General features: G+C 37.2%; 6 protein-coding genes across 9 annotated transcripts; 3 read left to right on the top strand and 3 right to left on the bottom strand.

Moving 5' to 3' along the window:
* Nucleotides 1-1,249: 1,249 nt before the first annotated feature.
* Nucleotides 1,250-4,031, bottom strand: LOC120004330 (vestitone reductase-like). Its single transcript, XM_038853644.1, has 4 exons — nt 3,785-4,031; nt 2,538-3,062; nt 1,781-1,976; nt 1,250-1,684 (listed from the first exon to the last, which is right to left on the bottom strand). Exons 1-4 carry the CDS (start codon nt 3,903-3,905, stop codon nt 1,543-1,545), a joined length of 984 nt encoding a protein of 327 aa, XP_038709572.1. The 5' UTR covers nt 3,906-4,031; the 3' UTR covers nt 1,250-1,542.
* Nucleotides 4,032-7,114: 3,083 nt separating this feature from the next.
* On the top strand, nt 7,115-12,346 carry LOC120003327. 4 transcript variants are annotated; one of them, XM_038852271.1, is made up of 7 exons: nt 7,115-7,221; nt 9,812-10,215; nt 10,308-10,486; nt 10,583-10,663; nt 11,101-11,176; nt 11,255-11,341; nt 11,874-12,346. In XM_038852271.1, exons 2-7 carry the CDS (start codon nt 9,831-9,833, stop codon nt 12,017-12,019), a joined length of 954 nt encoding a protein of 317 aa, XP_038708199.1. In that variant the 5' UTR covers nt 7,115-7,221; nt 9,812-9,830; the 3' UTR covers nt 12,020-12,346. The 4 variants fall into 4 exon arrangements, with proteins under 4 accessions (XP_038708199.1, XP_038708197.1, XP_038708200.1 ...); XM_038852269.1 differs by lacking the exon at nt 7,115-7,221 and adding an exon at nt 8,548-8,703; XM_038852272.1 differs by lacking the exon at nt 7,115-7,221 and adding an exon at nt 8,549-8,703 and having other exon boundaries at nt 10,323-10,486.
* A 1,835-nt stretch (nt 12,347-14,181) lies between these two features.
* LOC120003658 lies at nt 14,182-15,083 on the top strand. Its single transcript, XM_038852673.1, has 2 exons — nt 14,182-14,241; nt 14,433-15,083. The coding sequence occupies exons 1-2, from the start codon at nt 14,182-14,184 to the stop codon at nt 15,081-15,083; spliced, it is 711 nt and encodes a 236-aa protein (XP_038708601.1).
* Nucleotides 15,084-15,304: 221 nt separating this feature from the next.
* Nucleotides 15,305-16,527, bottom strand: LOC120004441. Its single transcript, XM_038853792.1, has 2 exons — nt 16,352-16,527; nt 15,305-16,087 (listed from the first exon to the last, which is right to left on the bottom strand). The coding sequence occupies exons 1-2, from the start codon at nt 16,415-16,417 to the stop codon at nt 15,506-15,508; spliced, it is 648 nt and encodes a 215-aa protein (XP_038709720.1). The 5' UTR covers nt 16,418-16,527; the 3' UTR covers nt 15,305-15,505.
* A 2,139-nt stretch (nt 16,528-18,666) lies between these two features.
* LOC120003840 (pentatricopeptide repeat-containing protein At2g45350, chloroplastic) lies at nt 18,667-20,900 on the top strand. Its single transcript, XM_038852961.1, has one exon. It carries the CDS (start codon nt 18,734-18,736, stop codon nt 20,600-20,602), a length of 1,869 nt encoding a protein of 622 aa, XP_038708889.1. The 5' UTR covers nt 18,667-18,733; the 3' UTR covers nt 20,603-20,900.
* An 879-nt stretch (nt 20,901-21,779) lies between these two features.
* Nucleotides 21,780-25,151, bottom strand: LOC120003520 (LRR receptor-like serine/threonine-protein kinase GSO2). The gene is made up of 4 exons (XM_038852536.1): nt 24,629-25,151; nt 24,273-24,533; nt 23,291-24,160; nt 21,780-23,220 (listed from the first exon to the last, which is right to left on the bottom strand). The coding sequence occupies exons 1-4, from the start codon at nt 25,044-25,046 to the stop codon at nt 22,739-22,741; spliced, it is 2,031 nt and encodes a 676-aa protein (XP_038708464.1). The 5' UTR covers nt 25,047-25,151; the 3' UTR covers nt 21,780-22,738.
* Between the last annotated feature and the right edge of the window lie 2,807 nt (nt 25,152-27,958).

Genomic DNA, 27,958 nt, shown 5'->3' with positions numbered 1-27,958 from the left:
GCATAATTGGAGCAGTTTTAATAACATTATAAATATTTGGGATAAATTTTAAATTTTAAGGATGTAAATTAAAAAAAACGTATAATTTTAAGGATATAAAGTATGGTTTACCTAAATATAATGCTTAGTCTTCTTGAAACTTATGATTGTTGTCTTTACAAGGATGTCCAACGTGGGGTCATCTATTAACAAAAGTCTTCCAGCCCTAAACTCACGTATGCTCTCAATCTATTCAATCACTAAACATATGCTCTAACGTGGGGTTTGACTTCATCTCCAAATTGATCATGATGGAAAGGTTTGTTGACATTCACTCCAATTTGCCAAACAAAGTCTTTATTAGGATGTCTCACGTGGGGTCATCTATCAACAAAAAAGTCTTCCAGCCTTAAACTCACGTATGCTCTCAATCTATTCAATCACTAAACGTATGCTCTAACGGGGGTTTGACTTTATCTCCAAATTGATCATGATGAGAAGATTGGTTGACATTTACTCCAATTTGTCAACAAAGCCTTTATTAGGATGTCCCACGTGGGATCATCTATTAACACAAGTCTATCTATTAACAAAAGTCTTCAAGCATAAAACTCACGCATGCCTCAAAGTATCAATCTATTCAATCTCTAAGGCATGCAAAGTATTCATTTCAATGCATGCTCATGAGTCCATACGCATGTAAGAAATTTAGTGCATTCATGCTTAGCAGAACAAAGGTAAGCAAAGATAGCAGCAGAGTGAGTGAAGTTTTTTAATCTCATTTATATAGTGAAAGTTTTAAGTGGCTTACGAATTCCGTAATTTTTACCCCTTTATGAATTTTCCACTCTAAAAATTATTGGTGTTATTTCTTGTTTTCATCCATTGTGTTATTTTTCCCAATAATGACCACTTAAAAAAATATTAGTATTTTGATCAGTCTTACGAACCCAATAATATATTTTTATTTTAAACAAACAAATTCTTATAGCTTTGTTCGGAACAATAGTACTTATTATATATAGCCAAACATCCATAGGTATCCATAATTATAGTGGCATGACACATGAGTAGAGTGACATTTAAAATGCAACAGGTGTAATTTTTTTTGCATAGAAATACCCTTAGTTATTCAAATAAATAATTCACTTTTCTCTCACATGACATCACAGTTTTTTAAAATTTTCTTTTCTTAAACGCAATTTAAAAATGTTTTATCTCTCAAAATACATGTTAAATTTAACAAAAAAATATATTCAGAATCAACATCTATTACATTGTTACATTGTTTCAGTCTCTTTGCTTTAACTCTTTAAGCAGTGATTTTATAGAAGAAGAAGCTAAAAGCATCCTGGTAGAAGCGGAGCCACACATGAAAGAAATGCAAAAACTAATTAGGGTTTGATTCTAAACCCTAAACAAATTTCTTAATGGTTATATCATATATGAGTTGATTAATTACTAAAATTTAGGCACTCAAGACGTCATTTAGTTCCCTTGAATCAGACAGACAATAAGTGGACAGTTTCATGTGTACACTTCAAACTTATTCGATTATATGAACTAGAGATAACCCTTCTCTTTGCAGCATTGGATTGCTCCCTCGAACATTTCATCCAGCCCGTACTTGAACGTAAAACCAGAATCCAATAGTTTCTTTGACGACAGACCCGGCGTTTTAAAGCTTTTGAACTTCTTCAGAGATCTGTGAAATGAATAACATGGCCATGGACATGTTATGTTAGTATGGAGAAAATATTTGACAAAAGAAACGAGTAAAAAGAAGACATTAAACACTCACTCTATTGTTGGTATTGGGAACTCTGGGTATTTGGCAGAAAGGAATTCAGCTATCTCCACAATAGTCGACATTTGTGAGGAACAATTGTACCTTCCTTTGGCATCAGGGTTTTCAAAAAGGAAGATGTGTGCCCCAACTACATCGTCTACGTGAACCAGAGATGCATTGAAAATAACATGATACAGACTCTCATCACCTGAAACAAGATATTTGTCAAAATCTGGTAAAGAAATTGTGTAGAACTAGTGGCAGCTTAATTACAAGTAAACAGGCTAATAGGATCGAAAAGTCATGTTATCATAATTGAGCAAAACTTGGTCGGGAGACTCATTTCGAGTGGTTGTCAAGACTAGTTTGTTATGATACTAACCCCGCTCTATTTTTGTCAAATTACACTGTTTAGAGCCTCAAATGAGTCTTATAAGGTTTTCGGATATTTTCATAATTTCTTGTTTTTGTATTTTTCTTTTCATTAGGGTTGTAGGCACCTCTAGGGCTCGAAATTAATCAAAACTTTGAAGGTATTTTCTCAATATTTGGTGGATTCCAGTATTTGTTTTCTTGATAAACATCGGTTTAATCGTTATCATAAAATGTCTGCTTGCGACAAGAAAAATTTAGAAAACGCAGTTTCATTGTGACATGTTGTGAAAGTTAGAAACTCGATCGTGACCTCTTTTCTGATACTATGTTAAATTACTATTCAACCAAAAAGATTAAACTGCAAGAGATTTAAAAAAAAAAAAAAGAAACTTACCCGAGACCAAAGCCAGCATCATTCGCACTGAAGCAGGGAATTGAGGACAGATAAAAGGACCGGCGACTAAAGAAGGGATTACAGTCACAAGATCCAATCCATTTTCTTCAGCAAATTCAATGGCTGCTTTCTCAGTTGATGTCTTAGAAATGGCATAAGAGCTTCCAGTTTGCATATTGGCCTTTAATAAATCTACGTCAGTCCAATAAGTCTCGTCCATTATGTCTTCTTCCTTGCCATTGAAAGCCACAGCAGCTTGACTAGAAGTGTACACAACTCGCTTCACTGTGCTTGATTTCAAGCATGCCTTTAAGATTCCTAATGCTCCATTGACAGCTCTTCTGGTCACTACTTCCTCTGGTTCTCCATCTTCAAGCTCAACTGATGCAGCAAGATGGAACACTCCAATGCATCTTTCAATGGCAGCATTGAAACTGTCTGGATCGCCAAGATCAGCTTCGAAGAGATGGAGTTTCTCCAGTGCTCCTGGTAGACTTTTGAGGAAGCTAATGTCTCTCTTGCGTTCTGGTCATATATATGTCATTGACTTGTTGGTTGTCAAACTAAAATAACTCTCAGAATGCTAACTTGTTAAGAAATCTTTACAATTAGAACAGCAACAATAACAAAAAAGCCAATCTCAAAAAGCTATATGAGCTACAACGTCTTTTTGTTGGAAAATTACCCTAGGATCTTTCTTTGACAATATCAAGAACAAAAGAGAAATTAAATTTGAGAAAAGCAACACAATCACAACACAAACAATTTATGAGGAAAATTATTCCAAATCAGAGAAAAAACTACGACCGTTGTCAAAAGAGAACTAGAGAAACTTTCGCTATATGACAAATTTGTACAACTATATTCCCAATGACATTCTCTACCCGAGAGACCCAAGAATACCCAAGAGCCGTTTGACTGTGATAATTCTTAGTACTAGCAGGAGGTTGTGAGTTGAAGTCCAATATGATGTTTTCATTATCGCAATTTACAAGATGAACCCTTGTCCATGGGTCTTCCATGTGGCCCAGGGTTTACCAATCAATTGTCCAATGGGCAACTGAATGGATTTTGCATTACCAAAAGAAAAATCTTTTTTGACTTGACAAATAATAACAAGCTCACTGAAAAACCTTTAAAAAGTGAAAAAGAAACAAGAAGAAAGCAACTATCAAACTTTCTTTCAATCATAGAAGGCAAGTTAATTAATTCATAATCATAACCTTTGTAAGTGAGAAAAAGCTGACCTGGTTTGGCTCTAATGGTTGCGTTGACAGAGTAACCATGCTGAAGAAGCCTCATTATCAACCATGAAGCTATGTACCCTGTACCACCTGTTACACAAACTGTGCCTTTGTTTCCTTCCATTACTCTCCTCTCCTTGATTCTTAATTCAACTTCTGATGTTTTGATGATGTGTTCGTCACCACCTTTTAGTCTCAATAAGGAGTATCAGGCCGGTTAGTGAATCACACGTGTTTGGTTACCAAATACTAACAAAAGTCTCTCATAGAAAAGCACATAGCTTGCCTAAAAATAATTGCTCCCAACCGCAAAATATAATTGCTAAACTATATTTTTTGTCCCTGAAGTTACACGTTTTTCTCGTTTATGTCATAAGTTTAAAATTTACCCCAAATATCCTCAATATTATTATAAACAAGTGGTTTCTATCCCGGTTTCCCTCTATCGACGAGTGAGTTTCGGATTTTACTTATGTGCCCATTGGAATGACAAGTGGCTTGACACATGTGATTTTCAGTCAATAAAGTCAACTCAGGAAATGCAATAATTATCAAAACACCACCAAATACAGTATTATATAAATTATTAAAAAGCATACTCTGTTGATTTGGCTACCAAATTATCACAGCTATACGAGTTGTAAAAAAAAAAAGAGGGGTTTATCCAGAGAGTGAAAATGTGTAAGAGATGGAGGATTTACAGTCAGATATGTTGTCGAAAACGGCTCTCCCTCGGATGACACCCTCTCCCTCGAAAATGGCTCTCCCTCGGTTTGTCTTCCCACTGCCTTCCTCACTCCACCCTGAATCATGAAACACATCAGAGAGAGAAGTTCTGGGTTAGAGGGGAGTCGAATATTTGCTTACTTGAACACATCCGACCATGATTGTTTGCTTAAATATAATCAACTGTGGATTACTTATGAAATCATATTCGAAAAGTTGAGAAAACAAAAGATCTACAGACTTTGCACCCATATAATTGAAGAGAGGCAATAAGAAAATATCTTGTTCTTCTATGAAGAAGAAGAGGAGTTCTTTTTTTTTTTTTTTTCCTTCTTCTTGTAAATTAAATGACGTGGATTTTTTCTTATAAAAAATGACATGTCTATGCTAATTTGTCATTCTGATTGCCACGCAGACAATTTTCGTCAACTACACAGCCGGAAGGTGGGCCTCGAGACATAATTGGAGCAGTTAAGGATATTTGAGATAAATTTTAAATTTTAAGAATGTAAATGAGAAAAATACGTAATTTTAAGGGTATAAAGTATGGTTTATCCAAATACAATGCTTGGTGTTCTTAAAACTTATGATTGTTGTCTTTACCAGGATGTCCAACGTGGAGTCATCTATTAGCAAAAAGTCTTTAGCCTTAAACTCACGTATGCTCTCAATCTATTCAATCACTAAACGTATGCTCCAACGTGGGTTTTGACTTCATCTCCAATTTGTTGACATTCGCTACAATTTGCCAACAAAGCCTTTATTAGGATGTCCTACATGGGGTCATCTATTAACAAAAGTCTTTAAGCATTAAACTCACGCATGTCTCAAAATGTCAACAAACCTTTCCATCATGATCAATTTGGAAGAAGGGAAGAGGAAGGGAAGAAAATTTCCTTTCAATTCTCTTATTTAGATAGTTTATTAAAAACGAGATGGATTTGAGAGGAAGATTTTCATTAAATTTTTGTCAAAACTCTTCCTCCAAAAAATAGAGTCATTAGGAGGGAAATGATGACTAATTAAGTTATTTATAAGTGAAAAATCTATTTTACCTTTGTATATAATACTTAAACATAAAAAATAAAGATAAATTATTAAATTAAAATACTTTTGTTTTCTTTTTTTTCATCTATCCAAATATGGAGAGAAAAATGTATGAAAAATGACATATTAATAATATTTTTAAAACTGTTGGATATCTAAGTCCTCTCCAAAAAACTTTATTCCTCATAAGTTTATTTTATTTTTTATAATATTTAAATCATTTAAATTATATATGATTTATTTTTTGTCCTCAAAGAGGATTAGATCTAATATGGTTTATTTCTTGTTACTTTATTTATCAGGTATGCTCCTATGCGCAGGCCCGTGTTTTGTAAAAGATGCGGGCTTCCACTCACAGCCGTCCGATCTTAAGGAGGGCTGAGATTGAAATTTATTTTTTTAAAAAAATAAAAAATAAAAGACAAAATACAGAGGAAGACGTCTTCTTCCTCAAGATGTTGGTTGTAGCAAGGATAAACAAATTAATCCAAAAGAAACTGCTTCAGAATCTGTCAACGTAACTCCCCAACCTGCAAATTGAAAGAGCATATATTCTTGTTACTTCCAGATGCAAACAATCAAACGATATTTGATTTTAGACCAAGTCAGATGAAGAGAAAAACGAGAACCAGGCGCGAGGAAGATGAAGGCAACCAATTTCAAAAATTGCGAGACCTAGACGCGAGAAGACCCATACACGGAAAACCCATATGCGAGAAAGTCGAAATCGTGAGGAAGACGAAGGAGAGGGGAAGAAGCTTCATTGCAGAGTGTGTCGGAGACGGAAGGAGCTTCATTGCGGAGTCTGTGGGAGGCAGAGGTCACGAAGCAAAGGAGTTTGTGGGATAACGGAAGAGAAGATAGATTTTTTGGGTTTTTATGTTTTTATTAAAACTGGAAATTCCAGCCGTTAGATTGATCCAACGGTTGGTGTTGGAAGCCCGCATTGTTTGCAAAGCACGGGTCTGCGCAAAGCAGGAGCCTGCTTTATTTATATGTTACATATCTCTCTTATTTCACTACATCTTCTCTCTCTAATGCATCTCTCTCTCCTACTACATCTTTCTCTCTCTACTACATCTCTCTCTCTCATCTCTTTTTATGGAAGTCGTTTTGGTCTAAATATGGCTGGGTATTATGCGTCTTTATGAGGGGAGTCCAATGGTGATGGTGGTGTTGCGAATTGTCGTCAAAATCAATCGGATCTGAAGTTTTTTCCAAATAGTAACACTAGCCGACAATGTTACTGTTTTGAAATAATAACACTGACCGACCAATGTTACTGTTTGAAATAGTAACATTGACCAACCAATGTTACTGTTTTAAAACGACCATATCCGGTGGTCGTTTTGGGCCGTCCTTAGCTGGGCATTGTGTGCTTCAATAAGGAGAGTCCAACCGTGATGGTGATAACTAAGTTTGCAATTGAGGGTCTTTTTTCCTGAAATAAAAAACTCTTAGGTGGCTATCACTGTAGAAATTAAGTTCATAAAAAGGTACTCAAATCAGAGGTCAATGAATGAATGGAAACCCAAAGTCAGAGACGCTTTGTTTGGTATAAAATTATTGTGGTTACAGTGTAATGCAGCCATAAGTGAAGGACCTTATCCCATCTCCTCGGTGACAATGTCGACACAATTACCGCCGATGATGCTTGCTTGAATCAGGTCGGTTACAATCTCTCTCCCACCTGGTAGGTATCCTTTATTTCTTCATCAAAGATTGAGTCGAGAAAAGAGTCAAGGTCTAGTTCCATGGGGAGTTTGCTGTGGGAGAGCTTCTTGGTCATTCTTGCAATTGCAACTCGTGTTCGCGATCTCGCGATTCCTACCCATTGAGAGGTGATTGTTAGATAGTTGATTCCGGTTTGGCTCACTCGAAGCTCGCATAGGGAGAGCACAAGGAGAAGAAAGTAATTAGCATACCTTGGAGGGATAAAGTTTTTTAGACTGGAATTAGGTGTCCAAAAGTTTCACAAGTGGTACTGGTCTAGAATTTTCTCTAAAATATATTCTACCTTACATTTTTTTCCCTTCCCCCAAATTCTTCAATCCCAACACACTCTAGAGTTGTGGTTTTTTCTAGAGGTGTCAAATGGACCCCCAGTTCATCAGCCCGGAATGGCCCAGCCAGTTTGGGGTCTGGCCAGTGGCCAGCACCTTGCCGGACTGGGCTGAGATATCCAGCCCAGGGCAAGTTAGGTGGGCCCGTGGGCCAGACCTTTTAAAAAAAATAGAATCCCTAATTCAAAATTTGGTTTGCCACAATCACCCTCTTCCCCATCCAATCATCCCTATCATCCATCATCAGACCTTCATCAGCTCCATCGTCCTCAACTCCACAGTCTCCACCATTCGTAGTCCCCATCATCCTTCATCATGTCCATGTCCTCATCATCATCTTCATCACCTCCATGGACCATTATCCTCATCCAGGAGTTTTTCTTCAACCTGTGCTGCGCAGGAGAGTTTCTTCGGAATCATTCCTCCTTGATTCCTCTTTCTTCGAATAAGAGATGTAAATAAAACTAAATTCAAAAAACAAGAACTTGCTCACTGTCACTGATGATGGCAGCGGCGCAACTCTAGAAGAGGAGCTCTACAATAAGGGTTTTTTTTTTTCAAAAGACAAAAAACTTCAACATAATCAGGAAGGCTCAGCCCTTGGGCCCTGAGCAGGCTGGGTTAAGAGTTTTGAAATTCGCGGATCGGCCCTGCCTACGAACCTCGCAGGCCGTCTGTGGGCCGTTTGGGGCTGGGCCGGGTCAGCCTACCCTTCTAGTTTTTTCAGAGTCATGTCATTCTTGTGTATGCTTGTTGAAAATTTTCTTTCCACTCTTTAAATTTCAAGAATTGTGTGGGCTGGAGAAATACTAGGTATGAAATTAAGAATTTGTTGTTTTCGCTGATTTAGAAATGAAAAAGAAAATAAAAAAACGCCTAAAAGATAAATAATAATAATAATTCAGACCAGTAGTTGCAGAAAATATAAAGAAGAAATTAGACACGAACATTCTAGCTTTCTGCAGAAAATAATCTGGGACACGTGTAACATTCTTAGTGTAAGCTCACTGCCTATTTAAATCAATTTCTTGAAACTCGGAAAAGCAATTTCTGGTTCATTCCCTCAATCGCGAGACGTTTCGCCAGGTATTTTTCTCTCCTCTCCGTTATTTTCCTGCGTATTCTCTGCAGCCAAACGCAACCACGAGGTTCCGATCATAATTTAGGGAAACCAATGTTAGATTAGTGATGGTTATCGCAAGTTTGCTTCATTACGATTTTTCTTTCTATTTTTTTTTTTTTACTTTGAATGATCCGTAGAAGAGTTGTGATTAAAAACATATATGTCTGCGAAAGTTTGTGATTATGGATTCGATCTCATAAACTAATTCGATTAGCGGAGGTCTATTGTTACTCAGTCATGAGAGTTTTTGTTTTCTAGCTTTCGATTGTAGCGGCTCTTCCTTTTTCCCCTTTGAATTGTTTGAATTTGATAGTGTATTCCCTTTCTGTTTTTCAGTTAACTATGTTGTGTGATGTCATTATTAGCTTTAAAATACGGACGATTCTCAATTAATGATTATCAATATCCGAGATGGTCTGAATTTCGTTTCTTAAAAGATTTATGCAAGCAGAAGGGATAAATAAGCTTATTGAGTTCACCTAATTGAAAGGTATTCTTGCTATTTATGATCACAGTCTATATTGAAATTCTTTCTTCTTCTTTTTCCCCCTCCCTTCCCAATTTTTGTTTTAAAGTACTGTCAAATGCCAATCCCATAACAGCATAAACCTGTGAAGACTTCTGTATCTCCATAGCTTCATTGCATATTTCAAGCCAACAAAAGAGTATGTGTTGATAATGATTGCTTGTGTGAGTGTCGATTATTGCAAGCAGGCCTTTGTGTTTCCATTACTACTTTTGAATATATCACCAGTGAATATTTCTGTCAGGGTTTTTTCCTCTTCTAGAATCATTATGCCACGCTTTCTTCCAACATCTTGTTCACTTTGTTCACAATTCTCTCCGTATCCATCGTTTCTTAGTTATTTAAGAAGGATTAAAAATTTTATATGAGATGTAAGAAACATGCTCTTAAGTAGCAAAATTTACATTGTTTTTCCTATTGTATTTATTATTTTGGTTGCGTGATAGACTTGCTATGGTGTTCGATGTTTAATTTCTTCTATTTTCCTTGCTACATGATTGTATAGACACTTATAGACCATCTTATACTTATTTTGCTACTCTTAGAGGAAGTGACGCAAAAACTATGGAAAGAGAGAGAGAAGCCAGGAACAATCTCTTTAATATGGGAGAGCCATTTCCTAAGTTCCAGGGTTTTGGTGGCTTTGGGAGCCTATTTGGAGGACGGGATCCATTCGATGATCCATTCTTCACTTGCCCACAAATGGATCCATTCTTCACTCACCCTTTGGGCAGCATGTTTCAGTCTGGTGTTTTTGGCCCTAGAACTGCATCTGGGGATGTAGTGCAGACTGACGGAGGAAAGGGACTTGTAATTGAAGAATTAGACTCTGATGATGAGGGAGGAATAGATAAGGGTATTGGTGCTCAGGCAGAGCAGTACAATAATCAAAAGCAAGCTGGGTCGAGCAATGAACCTTCTGTCGAGCATCCAGATGATGATGCTGATGGTGAGTGAAGTTCTGTGCTTTTCGTTTTTCAGTGCAGTTGTAGCATATATCTTAATTTTATGTTGTTATTATGTTTTATTGTGTGCTGATAGCAACAGCCGTGTCAGAGAATAGGAGCAAAAATATGAGTCACAGGAACTTCTATAACAAGGTTGAAGGGACACAGCCACAGACACGCAGCTTCAGTGCGAGTAGTTCTAAAGTGACATATGGTGGTGTAGATGGTGCATATTACACTTCGACAAGAACCCGACGGATGGATACCGATGGAGTAAGTTAATTTTATTTTATTGAGACTTTGACATAGGGTACTGATGCTATGAATTTGTTAATATATTTTTATTAATGTTATATATCTACCAATCAGGCGGTGGTTGAAGAGTCAAAAGAAGCAGATAGAACAACTGGTCAGGCAACGCATAGGATCTCCAGAGGAATTGATGACAAGGTGATTTAAAAAGAGCAGTTTAAAAACTATTTCAGGTTTCTGAACTAAATCGAAGTATAGTTGCTATTTTTAAAGTAACTATTTATCAAGAAGTTCTAGCTCCGGAAAAGAAAGATGTGTTGGTTTTTTTGTGATAGTAATGTTAATGAAACATGGTGTTCCTTAAAAAGTGATGCGTTGTGAGTGACTGATATACAATTTCCATAAAAAGCAAGCTCCATTTGCAAGGCTTTTGCAATGCTCCTCAAGCATTCATCATTCGCATATTCACATCATGTTGGGGAAGCTTGAATTTGTAACACAAGAATTTATGGTAGTTTGAGCATTTTTTAGCCAAGACATGGGCATAAGTGCTATAATGCACATGTGTCGCTTTGTATATCTTCTTTAACCTATATTCGTCCAATCAGATTGAGAAGGTTGTGTTGCTTATACAGGGACACTCGGTTACAAGAAAGCTTACCTCAGATGGCAATGTGGATGTAATGCAAACTTTACACAATTTGAATGAAGGTTTTTCACGTCTCCTTTGGTTAATCAATTAACTCATTAATTTGGCAATTTAGTAAAAAAATTTCTATGCTTTTCCAGATGAACTTGCTGGTTTTGAACAAGCATGGAAAGGCAAGGGGCAAATACAAAGCTGGAGTGAAGGATTCGGCAAGAATGGAGGGGCTGGTAATTATTTTCTTTTTACGCTTCATTGGTCTCTTTTGGTCCTTGTGCTTCTTTTTTGTTATTTATGGGAAACTTTTGAGGTTTAATAGCATGAATTTATTAGGGTGTGGATGTATAAATTTGATGCTATGTTTACCTATTCTTTCCATATTTTTCATGGAAAGATTTACTTATTGAATCTTCCTTACGTACAGAGATGACATTTTGTTTTGTGCGTATCACAGATGTAGTCTAGTTAAATCAAAATTTCCAGTATAATTGTTTCCTCTCTTGGGGGGTAACTTGTGGACTACTTTGTAGTCTGGGGGCACATTATACTTTATTTCTCCTTTTTTATCGGCAACATTGACTTCGCTGGTTCTATTTCCTAGCTTAATTCCTAAAAATCACTTTCTTGATTATGAAAATTTCTTTAATATGCAAATTTAGAGGCTTATACTCTGCTAAAGGGATTACCTAGCCCTATGTTGAGATTCAAGAAGCTGGAGATATCCAACTAATTTATTGGCTAAAACATACTTGAAAAATGCAGGTTCTGGAAGCAAACAGGAGGGGAATCCAACAAAGGGAGGTTGGGCACTTCCATCCATAGGGCATGCTGGAAACGCTGGAGGAATCAGATCAGCTAATCCTTCTGCAGGAAGGACCAGAAAAGTTGTAAGGATCAATATTGAATAGAGAAGAATATATGGTAACAAATTTGCTTCTGCATGTTGTGTAGAGTAGAGATAAAGTAGATCTTGGCATTTATGGACACAAGGGGTGGAAATTCACTTGAGATACATTGTCTTGGCATCTGATTTACCCGAATGGGAAGTTTTATTTTATATATGTTGGAATGTAAGTCTCTAAATGTCATCGACTTGCCGATGGACATATTGGACAGAGAAGGAACATCTCCTAAATGTTATTCTCTTGTTTGCATGCAGCATGTTTGTTCTTTTACAGTGGTTTTTAACTGGCTTTTTATTTTTTGATTCGTTGATATAAACAGCTTTCAGTGTACATATGTGAGCAATTTTGCTTTGATCAACCACCACATATTTAGTGTCGCGTTCATGCTACGAAAGTAATTTCTTTGTGAGCTGCTCAGCCACTTAAATAATGGAAACTCATTGTATACATTATCTAATTACATTAAATTGTGTTATAATGTTGTTTAATTACATTGATTTTTGTTATTATGTTGTTTAGTTACATTGACTTTCGTTATTAAATTTTTTAATTACATTGAATTTGTTTGGGATACGTAGCATTGTCGCATAAATAAATTAATTAGACAAGACAAAACAAAAAACTGCTCCCGTAGAGTCCCAAAATGGATAAAGCTTGGTATATGGATCTCATCTATGAGCCTACCACATCTTTCTTGGATCTTCATGTTGGTGGTTGGGGGAATTGGGATTGAAATATATATATATATATATATATATATATATATATATATATATATATATATATATATATATAATTAGTTGCATCTCTAGGATGCTAGTTGAGGTTATTATTCAAAAAATCGATATCATCTCTACGTAACATGAAGTATAAGGGTATTAAATAATATTGTGTCATTACTATATTTAATGTTAAAGCAGTTTAACAAGTCAAAACAATGGCCGTCGGTTGAGATTGTGTACTTGGCTAAGCTATCTCGTAGCGATTTGCGATGGATCCTTGCTCAGCTCAGCGTGTGAATGTCACCACGCATTATCTTCTAGTCAATCTCAATTCGTCTATGGGGGTAGCATGGTCTTTCATATGGTCTAGGTTTATTAGTCATTTGTTCGGCAGACAGTTAAGTGGATTTCATGTTACCAAAAAAATGTTATCAAAAAAATGTCACCAAAAAAGTGTCAAGATTAAAAATTTCAGTCCATAGGAATTGCGTGGTCTTGCATGTGGCTTGGATCTACCAATCAATTATCCAATAGATAGCTGAGTGGATTTCATATTACAAAAAAAGTGTAAAGATTAAAATTTTCATATCGTTTTAGTATAATTCAACCGAGCGGTTTATAAATAAAGTCCAGTTCTTCTCAGATTGAAGACATGTTTTCTAGGCCTAATAATCATTTGCGACTTCTCATGAAGAATAAATTTGTGCGGGTTCGTGGATTAGAATAGATAATATCTTCAATGTATTTGGGTTGTGAAGTACAACACACCTTTAGAGAATATGAAAGAGACACCACCTTTGTACAATGGATTATTTACTCATATAAAAGTACATGATATACTAAGTTATGCATGTTAAAGTACCCCCGTTTTCAGAAGATGAAATGGAGCAATGGCATTTCCAATCACTTTTGTTATTGTCAAGAACGTTTATTTACTAATCATAAAGATTAATTTATTTTGCTAATTTAGGTAAAATAAATAAATATTTAGACTTTTTCCTAAGCAGTTAGATTCTAGTTGATTATGAAACGTTTACTACTTTGGTTTGCCTTGGTATAATTTGATTTATGTCTCAATACAATGAATCTGAGTTTTTCTTTTTTGAATTGCCTTGGCATAACTTTCTTTGTGTCTCAATACAATGAATCTGATTTTTTTTTTCCTTTCTGTTTTTGAATGCTGTAGGTGATTAGGTTTCCTTTTCAGCTTCTTGAGTCATTGAGATTATCAACCATGAATTGAGCCTAGAAATACATTTAAAAGAGCCTTTTCTTTTCTTTTCTTTTCTTTTTGAAGATAGAAATACAGTCGTGTGTGTGTGTGTGTGTGTATATATATATATATATATATGCATGCATACCCTCTATCTCCAGACACTTCATCTAACGTTAGTTTCAGTAGTCATGCAAAGTTTACACTATAAACCCCAAAAACAAACCAAAATGACTAGTAATTGGTCACCTGAGAGTGCAACCAAAGCTTATCTTCGAGCCTTGAAAATGGTATCATCCCCATCTCTCTCAATCATTCAATACTTGTTTGTTTTCTATCAAATATAACTGTGTGTCTTTCACTTTGCATAAGGATCATATGGTATTAGCGGAGATGATTCATCCAATCAACTCATTAATTATTCAGTACTCAACATTTTGTGAATATTTGTATTCTGATTGTAATTTGATCTATTTTGCAGGGCAAGAGAGGAAAAGAGCCAGATGTGGGGGAGTTCATATCAGCACTTGCAGCAGGGAACAACGCACAGCTAATGGTGACTGTATCATCTAACTCAGGCAATGCCAAATCCACCGTGCCAGCTCTCGCGGCCGCCGCTCATCAAACCGGTGGACGAACCATTTGCATTCTACCTGGTATCCACCATATTCATCAAACTAAACAAGCCCTCGGACCATGTGCAAATGGTGTTGAGTTTGTGGTAGGGGATGATGCAAGAACCCTTTTATTGAATGAGTACAAAGGAGCAGACTTTGTGGTTATTGATTGCAACATTGATGGTTACAAGGGTTTATTTGGAGCTGCAAAAGAGGGTCTAATTAAGGATGGGAATATTAAGGGAGTTGTAGTTGGGTACAATGCATTTCACAAGGAGTCATGGTGTGGTGGTGGAGCTGAGGAGGATATCACCCACTTCTTGCCAATCGGAGAGGGGTTGTTTGTGACAAAAACAGGCGGAGCCGGGAAGGTTCATGGTGGCGGGGACGTTGGCTGCCGGAGAAGGAGTAGGTGGGTTGTTAAGATAGATGAGTGCACTGGTGAGGAGCATGTTTTTAGGGCGAGTTTCGAACGAGGAAAAGCTTACGATGGATACTTAAGCACCCAGAGATGAAGAAGAGCGTAGTAAGCGACGAAATTTTATGGTTTTTATAATTGTTTAGAGGCTAATTAATAAAGACCCAGATGTTGGTTCTAGCAACATAAAATTGATCATTATTTCTTAATTTTTCATTTTTGTTAACTCCTGACTAAAAAGGTTGACAAATAGAATATCTGATAGCATTTCATCTCTAAGGTAACACTATCATTGGCAAGAGCTAGTGATTTAAGTTGAAGAAAGTGTAATGTTAATTAATTTATATTTAACATATACATACATACATCGATGATCGCTCAAGGTTATGCTATGTATTATACTTACAAGCTCACTCTTTCATATAAGATATTAAGATGTAATCAAGGGTCGTATCATAATTCATACAGCCTTATCATCTTACATCTAGTGACTACATATATAATCCACACCCTCAAACTTCATCTTCGAAAGATATGTTCCTCACCGGATTCTTGATCAATCTGTTTAATCCAACGGCTGGGATCCTTCTTAGAACCCCTAGTTCCACCCTTACTCCCTACATAAGCAACATCCAACCCCTGCCCAACTGGCATAAATACAGACCTCACAACACGTGTCCCCTTCTCAAGCACTTCGAGCCATCTAAACCCAGAAAAGGTATTACTCCTCTGCAACGCGTTCATACATGCCAAAACTGCACCTTCATGACTCAACCTCGCCACCCTCAAAACCCTGGCGAAGTCCTTCCTCCTACAATCCACCACAACAAAATTAACCCCCTTCAACGCCACCATCACCTCCTCCGCCTCCCCGACTATAACCTCCGTTTCGGCCATGGATTTTACGTACTCTAACCTCGACCGTTCATCTGGAACCACACACACGTGTCTCCCGCACGTATGACGCGCAGCGATCGCGAGTCCGATGCTTGTGCCAATTGGTGCGCCGTGCGACCACGCCTCCACAATCAACTTCGCGTTCCAACCCGCCGCCATCGCCGCGAGAAACTCCGCCGTGCCAGATTCTTTCAACTTCTCATCCTGCAATTGAATTATTGGCTTTAATTGTTAGCATCCTAGCAAAACAAAAATGAGAAAAGATCCCAGCACTTTCGCATCCCAATTATCCTAGTTTCTACTGAGTTAAACATACAGAATTCAAGTGAATTTAGGTTCCACGTGTCTATACATATGAAATCGTAGTTGGGATAACTATGATACCAATTGCTGCTGGGAATGGGATTCTTATCATTACTGTAAGCAAAATTAGAACAAAAGAAAGAGTAGTGAAAGAATTGTGCTTACTGATTTCCATTTGACGGTGTCTATGTAGGCTTTTGAAGCTAATTCCGGCGACCAGACTAGCTTCATTTCTCTGTACGTCTCTCTATTATTTGAGTTTGTTTTTGTTTTGTGGGTGTTGAGTGTTGGCAGTTGAGAGAGAAAGATTGGTGGTGCGAGGCGGAGAAGAGGAGTTGACATTTCAGACATATAACTACAGAGGGAGAGACGAGGGTGTGGTGGAGTGATAAGTACGGATGTGTTGACATTTTTACTTTATGCGTCCAGTACGTGTGTGTGCTTACGTAAGTTTTTTATTTTCTCTTTTTTGGATTAAAATAAAATTCTTAGATATATATTGACTAACTATTTTTAAACTGTTATATATAAAATTCAAATATGTCTAGTGATTGAGGAAATTAATCATCTGGCCTGAATGGTAAGGAGCACTAGTCGTAGATTGAATAGATCAAGTTGTACCATACTTCAACTCTATTGCTTACGATGATTCCATAATTTATTTATGATTTAAGCTTCAACCAATATAAAAAGAGAATCTAAAGTCAAACCTCTTCTACTTGAAGTAGAAAAATCGTTGCATATATATTCTCGTATGCGCACCAACTTTACTCACTTTAAATTTAATGGTTGTAATAAAGCACAACAAAAGTGAAAACCACACATTTGTTGTGTGACCCGTTACATCTATGATTGAAAAAATAAGTACGCATAGTTGGTGCTAGAGTTTGAGTTTATATTACATGTATTTCACAAAGTTCATATATTACAATTAGCGCTAGAGTTTGAGTTTCATTTGATATACGCATATATACCATCTTTGTATTTTAAGAAATTAAGTAATACAAGAATGATTGTTTTGGTGTTTTAGGACTCTGTTATATTTAGTTGTATTGTTTTTGTGTCATGCTTACCAATAAAATCAATCATTCTATAAAAAAAGAAATATTAAATATAAAAACATATATGCATATTAAAATAATAATAAAAAATTAATACAACCAACTAATTAGATGTGGACCATGTGGTTGAATAAGTTGAGATAACCTAAATCGCAATTTATCAAAGTGTAGGGAAAAAAATAAGGTGATCCAAATGCAGGAAAATTTACATGAAGCAAATATTTTGAGAATTACAATAATTATTAATTATTTATTTTAATAACCGAAAACGACACCATACAAGTTTACATTTTGAGTCTAAACCCTAGTTATCATATCCGTATGTATAGAAGTTTTTCATCGACGACATGGTAAATTGGATGAAAACTCAACGGTCACCACATGGGATTAGAACTTAGGATTTTTCGAATCCATACGGTTTGGCCTGTTTACCATTAGGTAATGGTAATCACCCAAGTCCTTATTTTTTACATCTCACCTTCTCTGTCTTTGTATATGTATGTGTATATATACAGTGATCAGTAATTTAATCTAGAGAAGTACTTGAGTATTAAAGGAACCGAAAAACAAAATGACAACAGCAAATCTAGGGCCATATCTAAATCATTGTCTCTTTGACAACCTCAAGGATTCCATTATGTTAGTGGAAAGCCAAGAAAGTATACATGCAGCCCCCTGTGATGGGTCTTTTGTTATATAGAATATGAAAATATACTTTCTCATGATGGTGTCACCACATACATAATGCTTGAGAGGAATCATAATTAATAAATTCATAATTGGCAATCCCTTTCGGTATTTGGTCTACTGTTCTTAATATTTACAAATAAATACCATAAAATTATGTCAACTAGGGAAAAGCATCAAAGTTTTCCAACCTCATTTATTTTAGATCGATCATTTTCTTTCATTATTTAGGATTTAAGCATTTTTCCATTGTGTGCTTGTTCAACCACTTTGGTCGGTGATAAATTAAATTGACGAATCTCTTTGAAGCCAAACCGTATGAATTCAGAAGGTTTTAAATTTCATTCTCATTAGGAAAATACATTTGTGACAACGAGTTGGGTTTTGATCAATTTTATATTGTTGTCAAGTGAGAAACTTCTTTACGCATGGGCCTTACTGCTCGAATTAAGGCCATATCGAATGTTCGAAGGACACGGTTGTAGAATATTATTCTCGATTATCAAAAGAAATTTAGTACTTCCTCTGTGTATGAAACATTTCATGGGCCTTTACAATTGTCCAGGTAGATTAATTTTCTGAGTTTCATGGGCTTAGGACCATGAGGTTGAGTTTAACAAGGCCCACCGAGAAGCAACGTAACGCACCGTTGCAACAGTGGACATTAAACGCTGGGTTTTATTCACCAGTAACATGGGTGACGCATACACATCGATTGACCGTTGAGAACCGTTAGCCACTCAAGATTATCCGAAACTGCTGAGAGTATTGTTTCAGTGTTCAAATCTTTGATATTTTGATGCTTCTTTCTGTGAATTCAATCCAGCCATGGAACTCACCACTTCCAACTCTTCTTCTCGAGAAATGCAAAACATTAAACGATGTGAATCAAATCCACGGGAGACTGATAACAACTGGGTCCATCAGGAACGCCTCTCTCACCGCCAAAATCATCCTCGCATTCTCCTCTTCAGCGAGCGAACCACGAGTCGAATTCGCTCGTCACCTCTTCTTTACGCGTCATGCTTCTCGAATTCAACGAAAACACGGAGACCCGTTTCTTTGGAACGCCATACTCAAATCGTTTTCTCACGGGCGGGACCCGGAAGGAGCATTGCTTGTTTTCTGCTTCATGATTGAGAATGGGGCTTTCGTGGATGGGTTCTCATTGTCGTTGGTGTTGAAAGCATGTTCTCAATTGGGTTTTCTCAAGGAAGGGATGCAAATTCATGGATTTTTGAGGAAGACTGAAATTTGGTCAGATTTGTTTTTGCAGAATTCTTTGGTGTCTCTGTATATGCATTGTGGGTGTATTGGATTTGCGCGTCAGGTGTTTGATAAAATGGAAAAGAGGGACTCGGTTTCGTATAATTTGATGATTCATGGTTATGTTGAGCGTGGGATGGTTCATTTGGCATATAAGTTGTTTGATTGTATGCCAGAGGAGCAGAAGAATTTGGTATCTTGGAATACAATGATCAGCGGATACGTGGGATTGGAAGGTGGCCTGAAGGTAGCCTTTGATTTGTTCGAGAAAATGCCTGAAAGGGATTTGATTTCATGGAACACAATGATTGACGGTTGTGTGAAGTGTGGTGAGATGGAGTATGCTCAACAATTGTTTGATAAGATGACACTGAGGGATGTGGTAAGTTGGTCTAATATGGTACATGGTTATGCTAAAGTAGGACGGATTAAAGCCGCTAGGACTTTGTTTGATAAAATACCCGAGAAAGATGTCGTTGCTTGTAATGCCATGATGGCTGGCTATCTTCAAAATGGTAACTGTGCAGAAGCTTTACAAATCTTTCATAATATGCAGCATGAAACTAATTTGTCTCCAGATAATGCCACACTATTAAGTGTTCTTTCAGCAGTTGCCCAGATTGGACATCTTGACGAAGGGGTAGCCGTGCATTCCTACATTCAGAAAAACAAGCTCTCTTTGAGTGGGAATCTTGGCACAGCTCTCATTGACATGTATTCCAAATGTGGCAGTATAAAGAAGGCTACATATGTCTTTGAGAATATAGAAGAAAAGAGTGTGGATCATTGGAATGCTATGATCGGTGGGTTGGCCATTCATGGACTAGGTGAATTAGCGTTTGATTTGCTCATGGAGATGGAAAGGCTTTCTGTGAAACCAGATGATATCACATTCATTGGTGTGCTAAATGCTTGTGGGCATGCTGGCTTAGTAAAGGAAGGTATGATGTGTTTTGAGATTATGAGAAATGTTCACAAGTTAGAACCAAAACTACAACATTATGGATGCATGGTTGACATCCTTAGCCGAGCAGGGCGCATAAAGGAAGCCACAAATTTTATTGTGGAAATGCCCATTGAGCCTAATGATGTGATTTGGAATACTCTTCTTTGTGCTTGCTCAAATTATAAAAGTTTAAACATTGGAGAGACTGTAGCTGAGCTTCTAAGTAGGATGGATTCTCATAATTCAAGCTCTTACGTTCTTCTGTCGAATATGTATGCTGGTTTCGGTATGTGGGATGATGTGCGTAGGCTTCGGATGCTGATGAAGAAAAGAAATTTAAAGAAAATTCCTGGTTGCAGTTGGATACAACTTGAAGGAATTGTTCATGAGTTTTATGTTCAAGATAAGTCCCACCCTCAAGTTATGGAGATCTATTCCTTGTTAGATAGCTTTTAGGAGCCAAATTTGAAGCTTCACATTCAAATGTAAATAACAAGAAAAGACTTGCTTATTGCAGGTATGCATGTTATGTACAAAGATTATCCTCTTCCAGCATTACCGACTGGCCGAATTTCTGGAATTTGATTGTATTAGATACAGTACATGTACAATATGAGGAGAGCTCGATAATTCACAGCCTTTCCTGTTTATCAAGGTTTAATAGTTTGGTTACATAAACAACTACAGTTTTAAAATCCGTATTATACCTGCGATTCAACCAGTTGAACTGCGAACTATGAGATTCGACGGTATGATACATTCAAAAATTATGTTTAAGCATTCATAATCTTTAAACCGCAGGTATACCGTCCAACCGTGGAATCGTTGTTATACCGCGCGAACCTCGCATCCCGTAAAAAACCGGCAGGTTTTAGTAATTTTAATTTCAAAACAAAGCCATTTTCATTTCAGTTCTTTCATCACCATTTAGCAATTAGGGGCTTTTACATTCAGTTTCGATTTTGCCTTCCAAGGTTGTTCAATCTTCAACAAGAAAATCGTCTCATCAGAGTCGGAATCGCCTTCCCAGTTCCCTGATTTGGTCTGGACTACTGGTGGCTCCAACTGAAAACAATACTTCTCTTATGTGAGACTCTAAGTGGACTCAATGAGAGGTAGTTTTTTTTTTTTTTTTTGAGACTTCTACTGATAACTGCATTGACATTTGGCAGTGAAGAATTTTGGGAATGCAGGATTGTGCTGCATTATGTTACTTCATTAGAGTATTAGACCCAACATGTCCTATTTTTGCTGCTGGATTTCTTTTTTTATTTATTGTGCTACTCCCTGCTTCCTGCTTCAATTCGCGACACCAGATTTCAATTGCGTTGAACTTAAAAGCAGCATGTATCAAGTTGAGTTATTAAATCTGTTAAGTGATGTGCAGATGAGTGGTGGTCATGTTATGGAAATTCTACACCTAATCTTCAAAATTTGGATATTCGCATGCTAAGCCAAACTTATAGTTCCTCAGGTTACAAGAGTAATTGGAGTATTTTTGAACACATTCACTCAAAAAAAAGGAACAGATTGGAGCATAAGAGGTTACTCATATTCTAGTCATTTATCAAAGAATTTTCGTAGTTTAAAAGTTTGAATACATGAATACCCAGTGGAGATTCACTCTCTAGTGGATTGAGAATTCATCCGGGGAGTACAATTTTTTATTGATGAAAATGATCTCACTAAAAAAAATGAGTGCCAAAATCCATCAATGGAAAAGAAGATAGTAAGGAAACCAAAATACATCAACTCTTGCTCTCAAATGTGAAGCACAAACCTTTTGTCTAAATCAGTTTTCTTCTTGGAAAGGTTGGACGTGAATGTATCCAAACTAGAACCATAACCAAGTCCTTGCCCAAACCCGAACCCGACACCAAGCCCACAACCGACGCCCAACCCAAAAGCTAGCTTGAGATGGTTCCATGGAGAGCCACCAAGCCCGACTCCTCCGACCAGTGCAAGGCCCATCCCAACCCCGCACCCGAGTCCGACTCCAAATCCAGGCTCCAAAACCAATTCCTCTGTTACCTGGAACCGGGTTCTATTGTTCCGTTTCTTGTCGTCCTCGTCTGGTCTCCAATTCCAGAAGGAATTGAACTCATCATTGAGCTTGGATTTGGCCTTCATTTTCTGGCGAGAGTGTGAAAGGAAAATTTGGAGAGAATAAGTGGTGGTTGTGTAACCTTATCATATGTATTCATGTCCTTATACAAACTTTTCCTCACCTACTTTGTTTCTTGTTGGGGGTCCACTAAATTAACACCCACACATGGGGACAACTAGTCAAACATCTTAGATGGGTTAATATCACATTTAATCACCGAAATAGTAATATAGTCTATCTTTCAATTAGTACACTGACGACCAAAATGTTCCAATAAATCAATTTAGTTTCTTAAAATTCAAAATTGTGCCAAATAAGCAACTTAGACAGAATTTCAATGTTTAGGACAATCAACCCGCTTATGTGGCAGATCCAACGACTATCAGTCCTCGATCAAGGAGTTAGTCATGAACTTGTGTCATGAACTTGTCTGATCACTTGTCATTTGAAAATTGAGGGAAGACTCAAAAGATTCCATATGAAAGTTATGAATTGCCCGAAAGTCCACTCAGTTCTTGCATCACAATTGCCAAGGAAGGCCTGGAGTTTGGAGAGTCATGGGTGCAGATGATAGCAACTCTTCCAAGTCCTGCTGCCTCAGATTCTGGGAACTTTCCTCCAAGATTTTGATCAATGAAATCTTCAAACTTGCTCGACTCGGTTGCATGGCGAGTCAGCTGGGTGATCTGTCGTTTGCCCCCGAGGATCTGAAATATGAGCATTCCAAAGGCATATACATCGCTCTTTTCGGTGAATCGGCCAGTGGTTGTGTACTCAGGAGCCAGGTATCCCATTGCAGCACTGGTTTTGAGATTGGAGAAGACAATGTCATCTGCAAGGAGTTTGTGCAGGCCTGATTCTGAAAGCAATGGATTATATTGTCCATCCATGAACACCTTCTCAGCTGATATATTCTGGTGAACTACAGAAGATTTGCTTCCTTTATTCCCATGTAAATACCCAATACCTGGTCGGGAAAGAAGATTAGTTCATCATAAAGCTCGCAATACGAAAGAAAATCAAGACGAAAGACTTACCTCTGGCAATGCCATTTATGATAGATTTTCTAGTTGACCAATCAAGAACTTTGCCACTGCCCTCCTTCACATCAAGATACTGCAGAAGGTTCCCATTTGGAGCAAAATCATAGATTAGGAAACACTCCCCCCTGCCTTTGGAGCAGCAAATCCCTCTCAACCTCACCAGATTTTCATGTTTGAGCGAGATCAATATCTTCAAACCCTTCAAGAACTCAGCTTCATCAGACTTGCAACTTGTCTTTGCAATGCATTTTATAGCAACTACAGAACCATCCCTAAGGATTCCCTTGTAAGTAGCAGAGAAATTACTCTTCCCCAACAGATTCACCTCCGAGAAGCACTGAGTTGCACGCTCTACCTCTTCTAAATTGAACATAAACCCCTCGAGAACTTCTTGAGAAAACCCATTTCCGCACTGACCTTTGGCCAATGGGTCCCAACCATTGGAGTACTCCAGGCTGATAAGTGGTGAGGCACTCTTTCTACAAACCTCCTTCGCCTGGTTAGTACTAAGCCGGCGGGCTTCAGAAGAGTCGAAAGCACTTCCGATTTTCTGTTTCTGGCGACGGTGCCATGAGAATGCAAAAATGCCGGTGACAGTCAATATAATGAAAATTCCAACTACACCAGATATGACACAAACCCTAGGGTATTTGGAGGGATTCGAGCATTGGGCTTCAGTACAATTTGATGGTAAATTCACCGGCTCTGGAATATCCCTTGTCAAATTACCATTAGGTTTTAAAGGTTCAGGTTTGTATGGATCATGTGAACTAGAAGCTGTGCAAACATTCAAGTGCGGAAACCCAGCACCGCATAAGCCTGTGTTATTTCCATATTGGAATCCACTATTTAGTCTCTTCAGTGCTGCATTATGAACGGTAGAGAGGAATAAACATACATGAATTTTTCTCGATGTCAATAAATGGAAACAGAAATTATGTATAAGAATACACTATTGCAGACAAGAAGATGTTACCTAGAGGCACATTGCCGGAAAGGGTGTTGTTACGGATGTCTAAAACTTCCAGCAGAGGTGTAGCAGCTAATTTTAGAGGAACTGAACCAAACAGGTTATTAAAGCTCAAATCAAGCCTTGTTAGTGTCTCAAGATTCCCCAAACTAGCAGGAATTGCACCAGTTAGTTGATTGGACTGAAGAGTAAGAACACTAAGCGTATTGAGAGACCCCAACTGCGTAGGTATGCTCCCAGTCAACTTATTGTAACACAGCTGCAGAACTGTAAGAACAATATGAAATAAAAAATCAAAATCCCAGCTTGAAGCATCTCTTTAAATGATAAAAAAAAGAAGCACAAAATCCAAAGTAACCAACCTTGAAGATTGGGCATGTTGCCAATCTGGGGAGGGATTTTTCCGGAGAGATTATTCATATTCAGGTACAAGTCGCTAAGCTGGCTTAGCTGGGCAAGCTCCGCCGGTATCTCTCCATTCAAAGTGTTGAAATGCAGGTACAATCCAGTCAAGTTCCGGAGCCCACCGAGAGCAGCCGGCAACCTCCCGGAGAGACCTTTCCCTTGAAGCGAAATGTTAGCCACATTTCCGAACTCGTTGCATGCTACGCCATCAAAGGACCCGCTGCACGGGTCCGAGTCGAAACTCCATGAGGTCAGGAACCGGTCACGAGGGTCCAGAGAGACCTTTATTTGCATCAGGAGGTCGAGTTCGGTGGTGGGTGTGGCCAGAGAAGGAGAGAAGAAGCGGAATGCAAGGAGGCAGAGGAGGATGAGCATGTTTGGTTCGAGAGAAAGTAACGGAAAAGGTGGCAAACTGAGGGGGAAAAGTGGATTGTTGGTGGTGGCTATGAAGGTTGAAAAGTTGTGAATCTCTGTTTTTACTTGAGGGGAAGCAGACGCACACGCACTCCAATCCAGGCGGACTATCGAAATCAAGATTTTGAAAGAGTGGGCCCCTGGCATGGAGGATTCAAACAACATTTTTATTATTGTTTATTGAAATCATTAAATTTAGTGTTCACACATTTTTTTTCCCTTTTTCAAATACCCATTAAAAATATGTCTTTAATTGAAATCAAATTTTATACATATATATGTCTAATTTAATTAATTGTCAACCGAATCATCTCTCATTGGTTCACCCTTTTGAGTCACATGTGAGAAAAATCTTATATATGTATATATATAATTAACAATTGTAACAATATTTTTGTTCTGAAAAATTAGATCGAAATTGAAATATGACTTTTCAAACAAAACAAAATAATATTGTTTTAATATCAACCCACCTCATTATCAATTCCTGACTCCACCCTGAATTTACGTCGGTACCATAAAGCGAAGTTGATTGATAAGTGATATATTAATTTTAGTCAAATATTTATATTAGTGATGCTCATTTGATCATTGTGGTTGGTTTAGTAATAAAATTGGTCACATGATGATAGATTCATCAATCATTTTTGTAGGGAATAATGACATTTTGACAATTCTTTTGCAGACCATAATGAATTGCTTTGTGGAACAAAAACTATAAGAGAAATATTTTTGTCCATATATAGTTCTTTTCATGCATGTAATCAACTGTAACTTCATGAGAAAGCATGCTTTTACTAATTTTAATTTCTTATTTGTGTGAAAAACAGTTACATTACATAATAATGTAAGATTGAATCATTTTCCGTGGTTGCTTAAATTACAAATAAGACATAATAATAATAATAATAACTGATAATACCAAATTCACCCTCCATTCAAAACGAACACGTGGTATCCCAAAATACATTCAACACATACTCCGGCTCATTACTACAGGAACATTAATATCACAAAATGAACAAACACCAAAATTTTGGTCATCTCAGACTGTCTACCTCAACACCGAGATACCTATCTCAGTTTAAGTTCAGAAGGAAAATAAGAAAATCTAAAGTCCGAAACACAATAAGACTCTCTCAGAAGAATCCTAATTAACTCAATCAATTCGAAGAACAAAAATAGGTATCTCCTAACAGAAGTAAAACTTCCTCAAAACAAGGACCATACTCTATAATGAAGTAGGACTTGTTCTATAAAAAAGCATCTCCGCCAGGTAAAAGATTCATATCACAACTTTCCATACTTAATTTTCTTCCTAAGAACTCCAACTTATGAAGTTCTTAACTCCTCTCTTCCTCACTTTCTGACTTAAGTATCAAATTGTCTTTCTCGAGGAACACACTCTAGGGAGACTTCTTAATTTACGTTTGTTCATCTTTCGCAGTCAAGTAATTCTCATCATCAGCAGCCGAAGACACCTAACTTGAACCGACTTGGTACGTTTGTAAATCTAGCTAGATTTGCACGTCATCAGTAATTATACAAAGAGCAAGGGAAAAAAATAATAGAAAGTTAGGAGAGATGTGGGTGATTTTCAGAAAAGGAAGATATGATGGTGTCTTTTGAAAGTTTAGTAACTTGTGATGTTGCTTTTCTCTGCATCTACTTTAATGGAAAAAAAGTTGTAGAAATGAAGGCATGCCCATACAGCAATTTGTAATACTAATGCATGCACCCACAAAAGTTCATAAAATTTGAATTTCAAAAAAAATATGAGTACAATAAGTGTGCTTGCTCTAGGCATTATGTGTTTCAGATCATGCTGGACAAACTACTTGAATTTGTTTTTCTTCAATCTTGAAGAATCACTAGTCAACAGTTAATATCAGACTAATCATTCGGCGATATATAGTCTAGTTGATTATGTCTCTGGACTTAAGGTGTACGACTCTCGAGATGAAGAGTTCGAACAAACCAGCTAGGATATCAAACTATAAATTCCCATTCATGCATGATTACATTTGTGACTCAAAATAGAGAAAATCATGAGTCCATTACCAACTATTCCAGCTGACACCTCCACTATCTTTTCTTTTCCAATCAAATATGTTTGGAGCATTTATTTGCCTGAAGAAATATGTCATCACCTACCTTTCAAAATCCTTTATTTGCTCCTCGATCTCTCTGTCTCAGACTCTCAGTAGTAGTAGTGTCCGCATACATAAATAATCTCCATCTTTTCAGATTATACAGGCATAAGAGCTCCAAAGAGAATGGCATGTTTGAAAGGAACTCCTCAAAAGGGGTTTGATTCTCTTTTACAAACTTAACTTTAATAATAATGTTGGAGTCAGATTAGTACACTATTAAAATTTTCAGTACAATACACATCAACAATATCGGTCTGGTCGGTTCCCATCGATATATTGAGCCCGCACAGCTTTGCCTTCCAGGGAGGTAACCCATCCCTATAACACTCATGCAGAAGCAAGCTTAACTGTAGAGTTACTATGATATATTTTCCTTCAAGAAAACGCGTTATTAATGGTTAAGAACTAAAATTGTTTATATACTATATGTTAACATGCACCAATAATTCTATCTACCCTTTTCATCACCCAACACATAAAGATCGATCAAAGCCCGAATGGACCAAGCCTACCTCATTGTGTAGGCATGAGGACCAACATTTCTTCACATTGTAAACAGTGTGGTACATAAACATTGACACATGCTGTGAATCGATATGATGACCAGGCCAACTATTGCATTGCGATGCTAGATTTCCAATTCTCTTCCGAAGAAAGAGCAAAGCCGACTCAATAATTTATTAATAGAATCGGATCAGGTAACTCTTTAACAAGGTTATT

The sequence above is a fragment of the Tripterygium wilfordii genome, chromosome 8, assembly GCF_013401445.1.
Source record: "Tripterygium wilfordii isolate XIE 37 chromosome 8, ASM1340144v1, whole genome shotgun sequence".
In the NCBI taxonomy this organism is placed as follows: domain Eukaryota; kingdom Viridiplantae; phylum Streptophyta; class Magnoliopsida; order Celastrales; family Celastraceae; genus Tripterygium; species Tripterygium wilfordii.
This window is presented reverse-complemented; position numbering and strand designations above follow the sequence as displayed.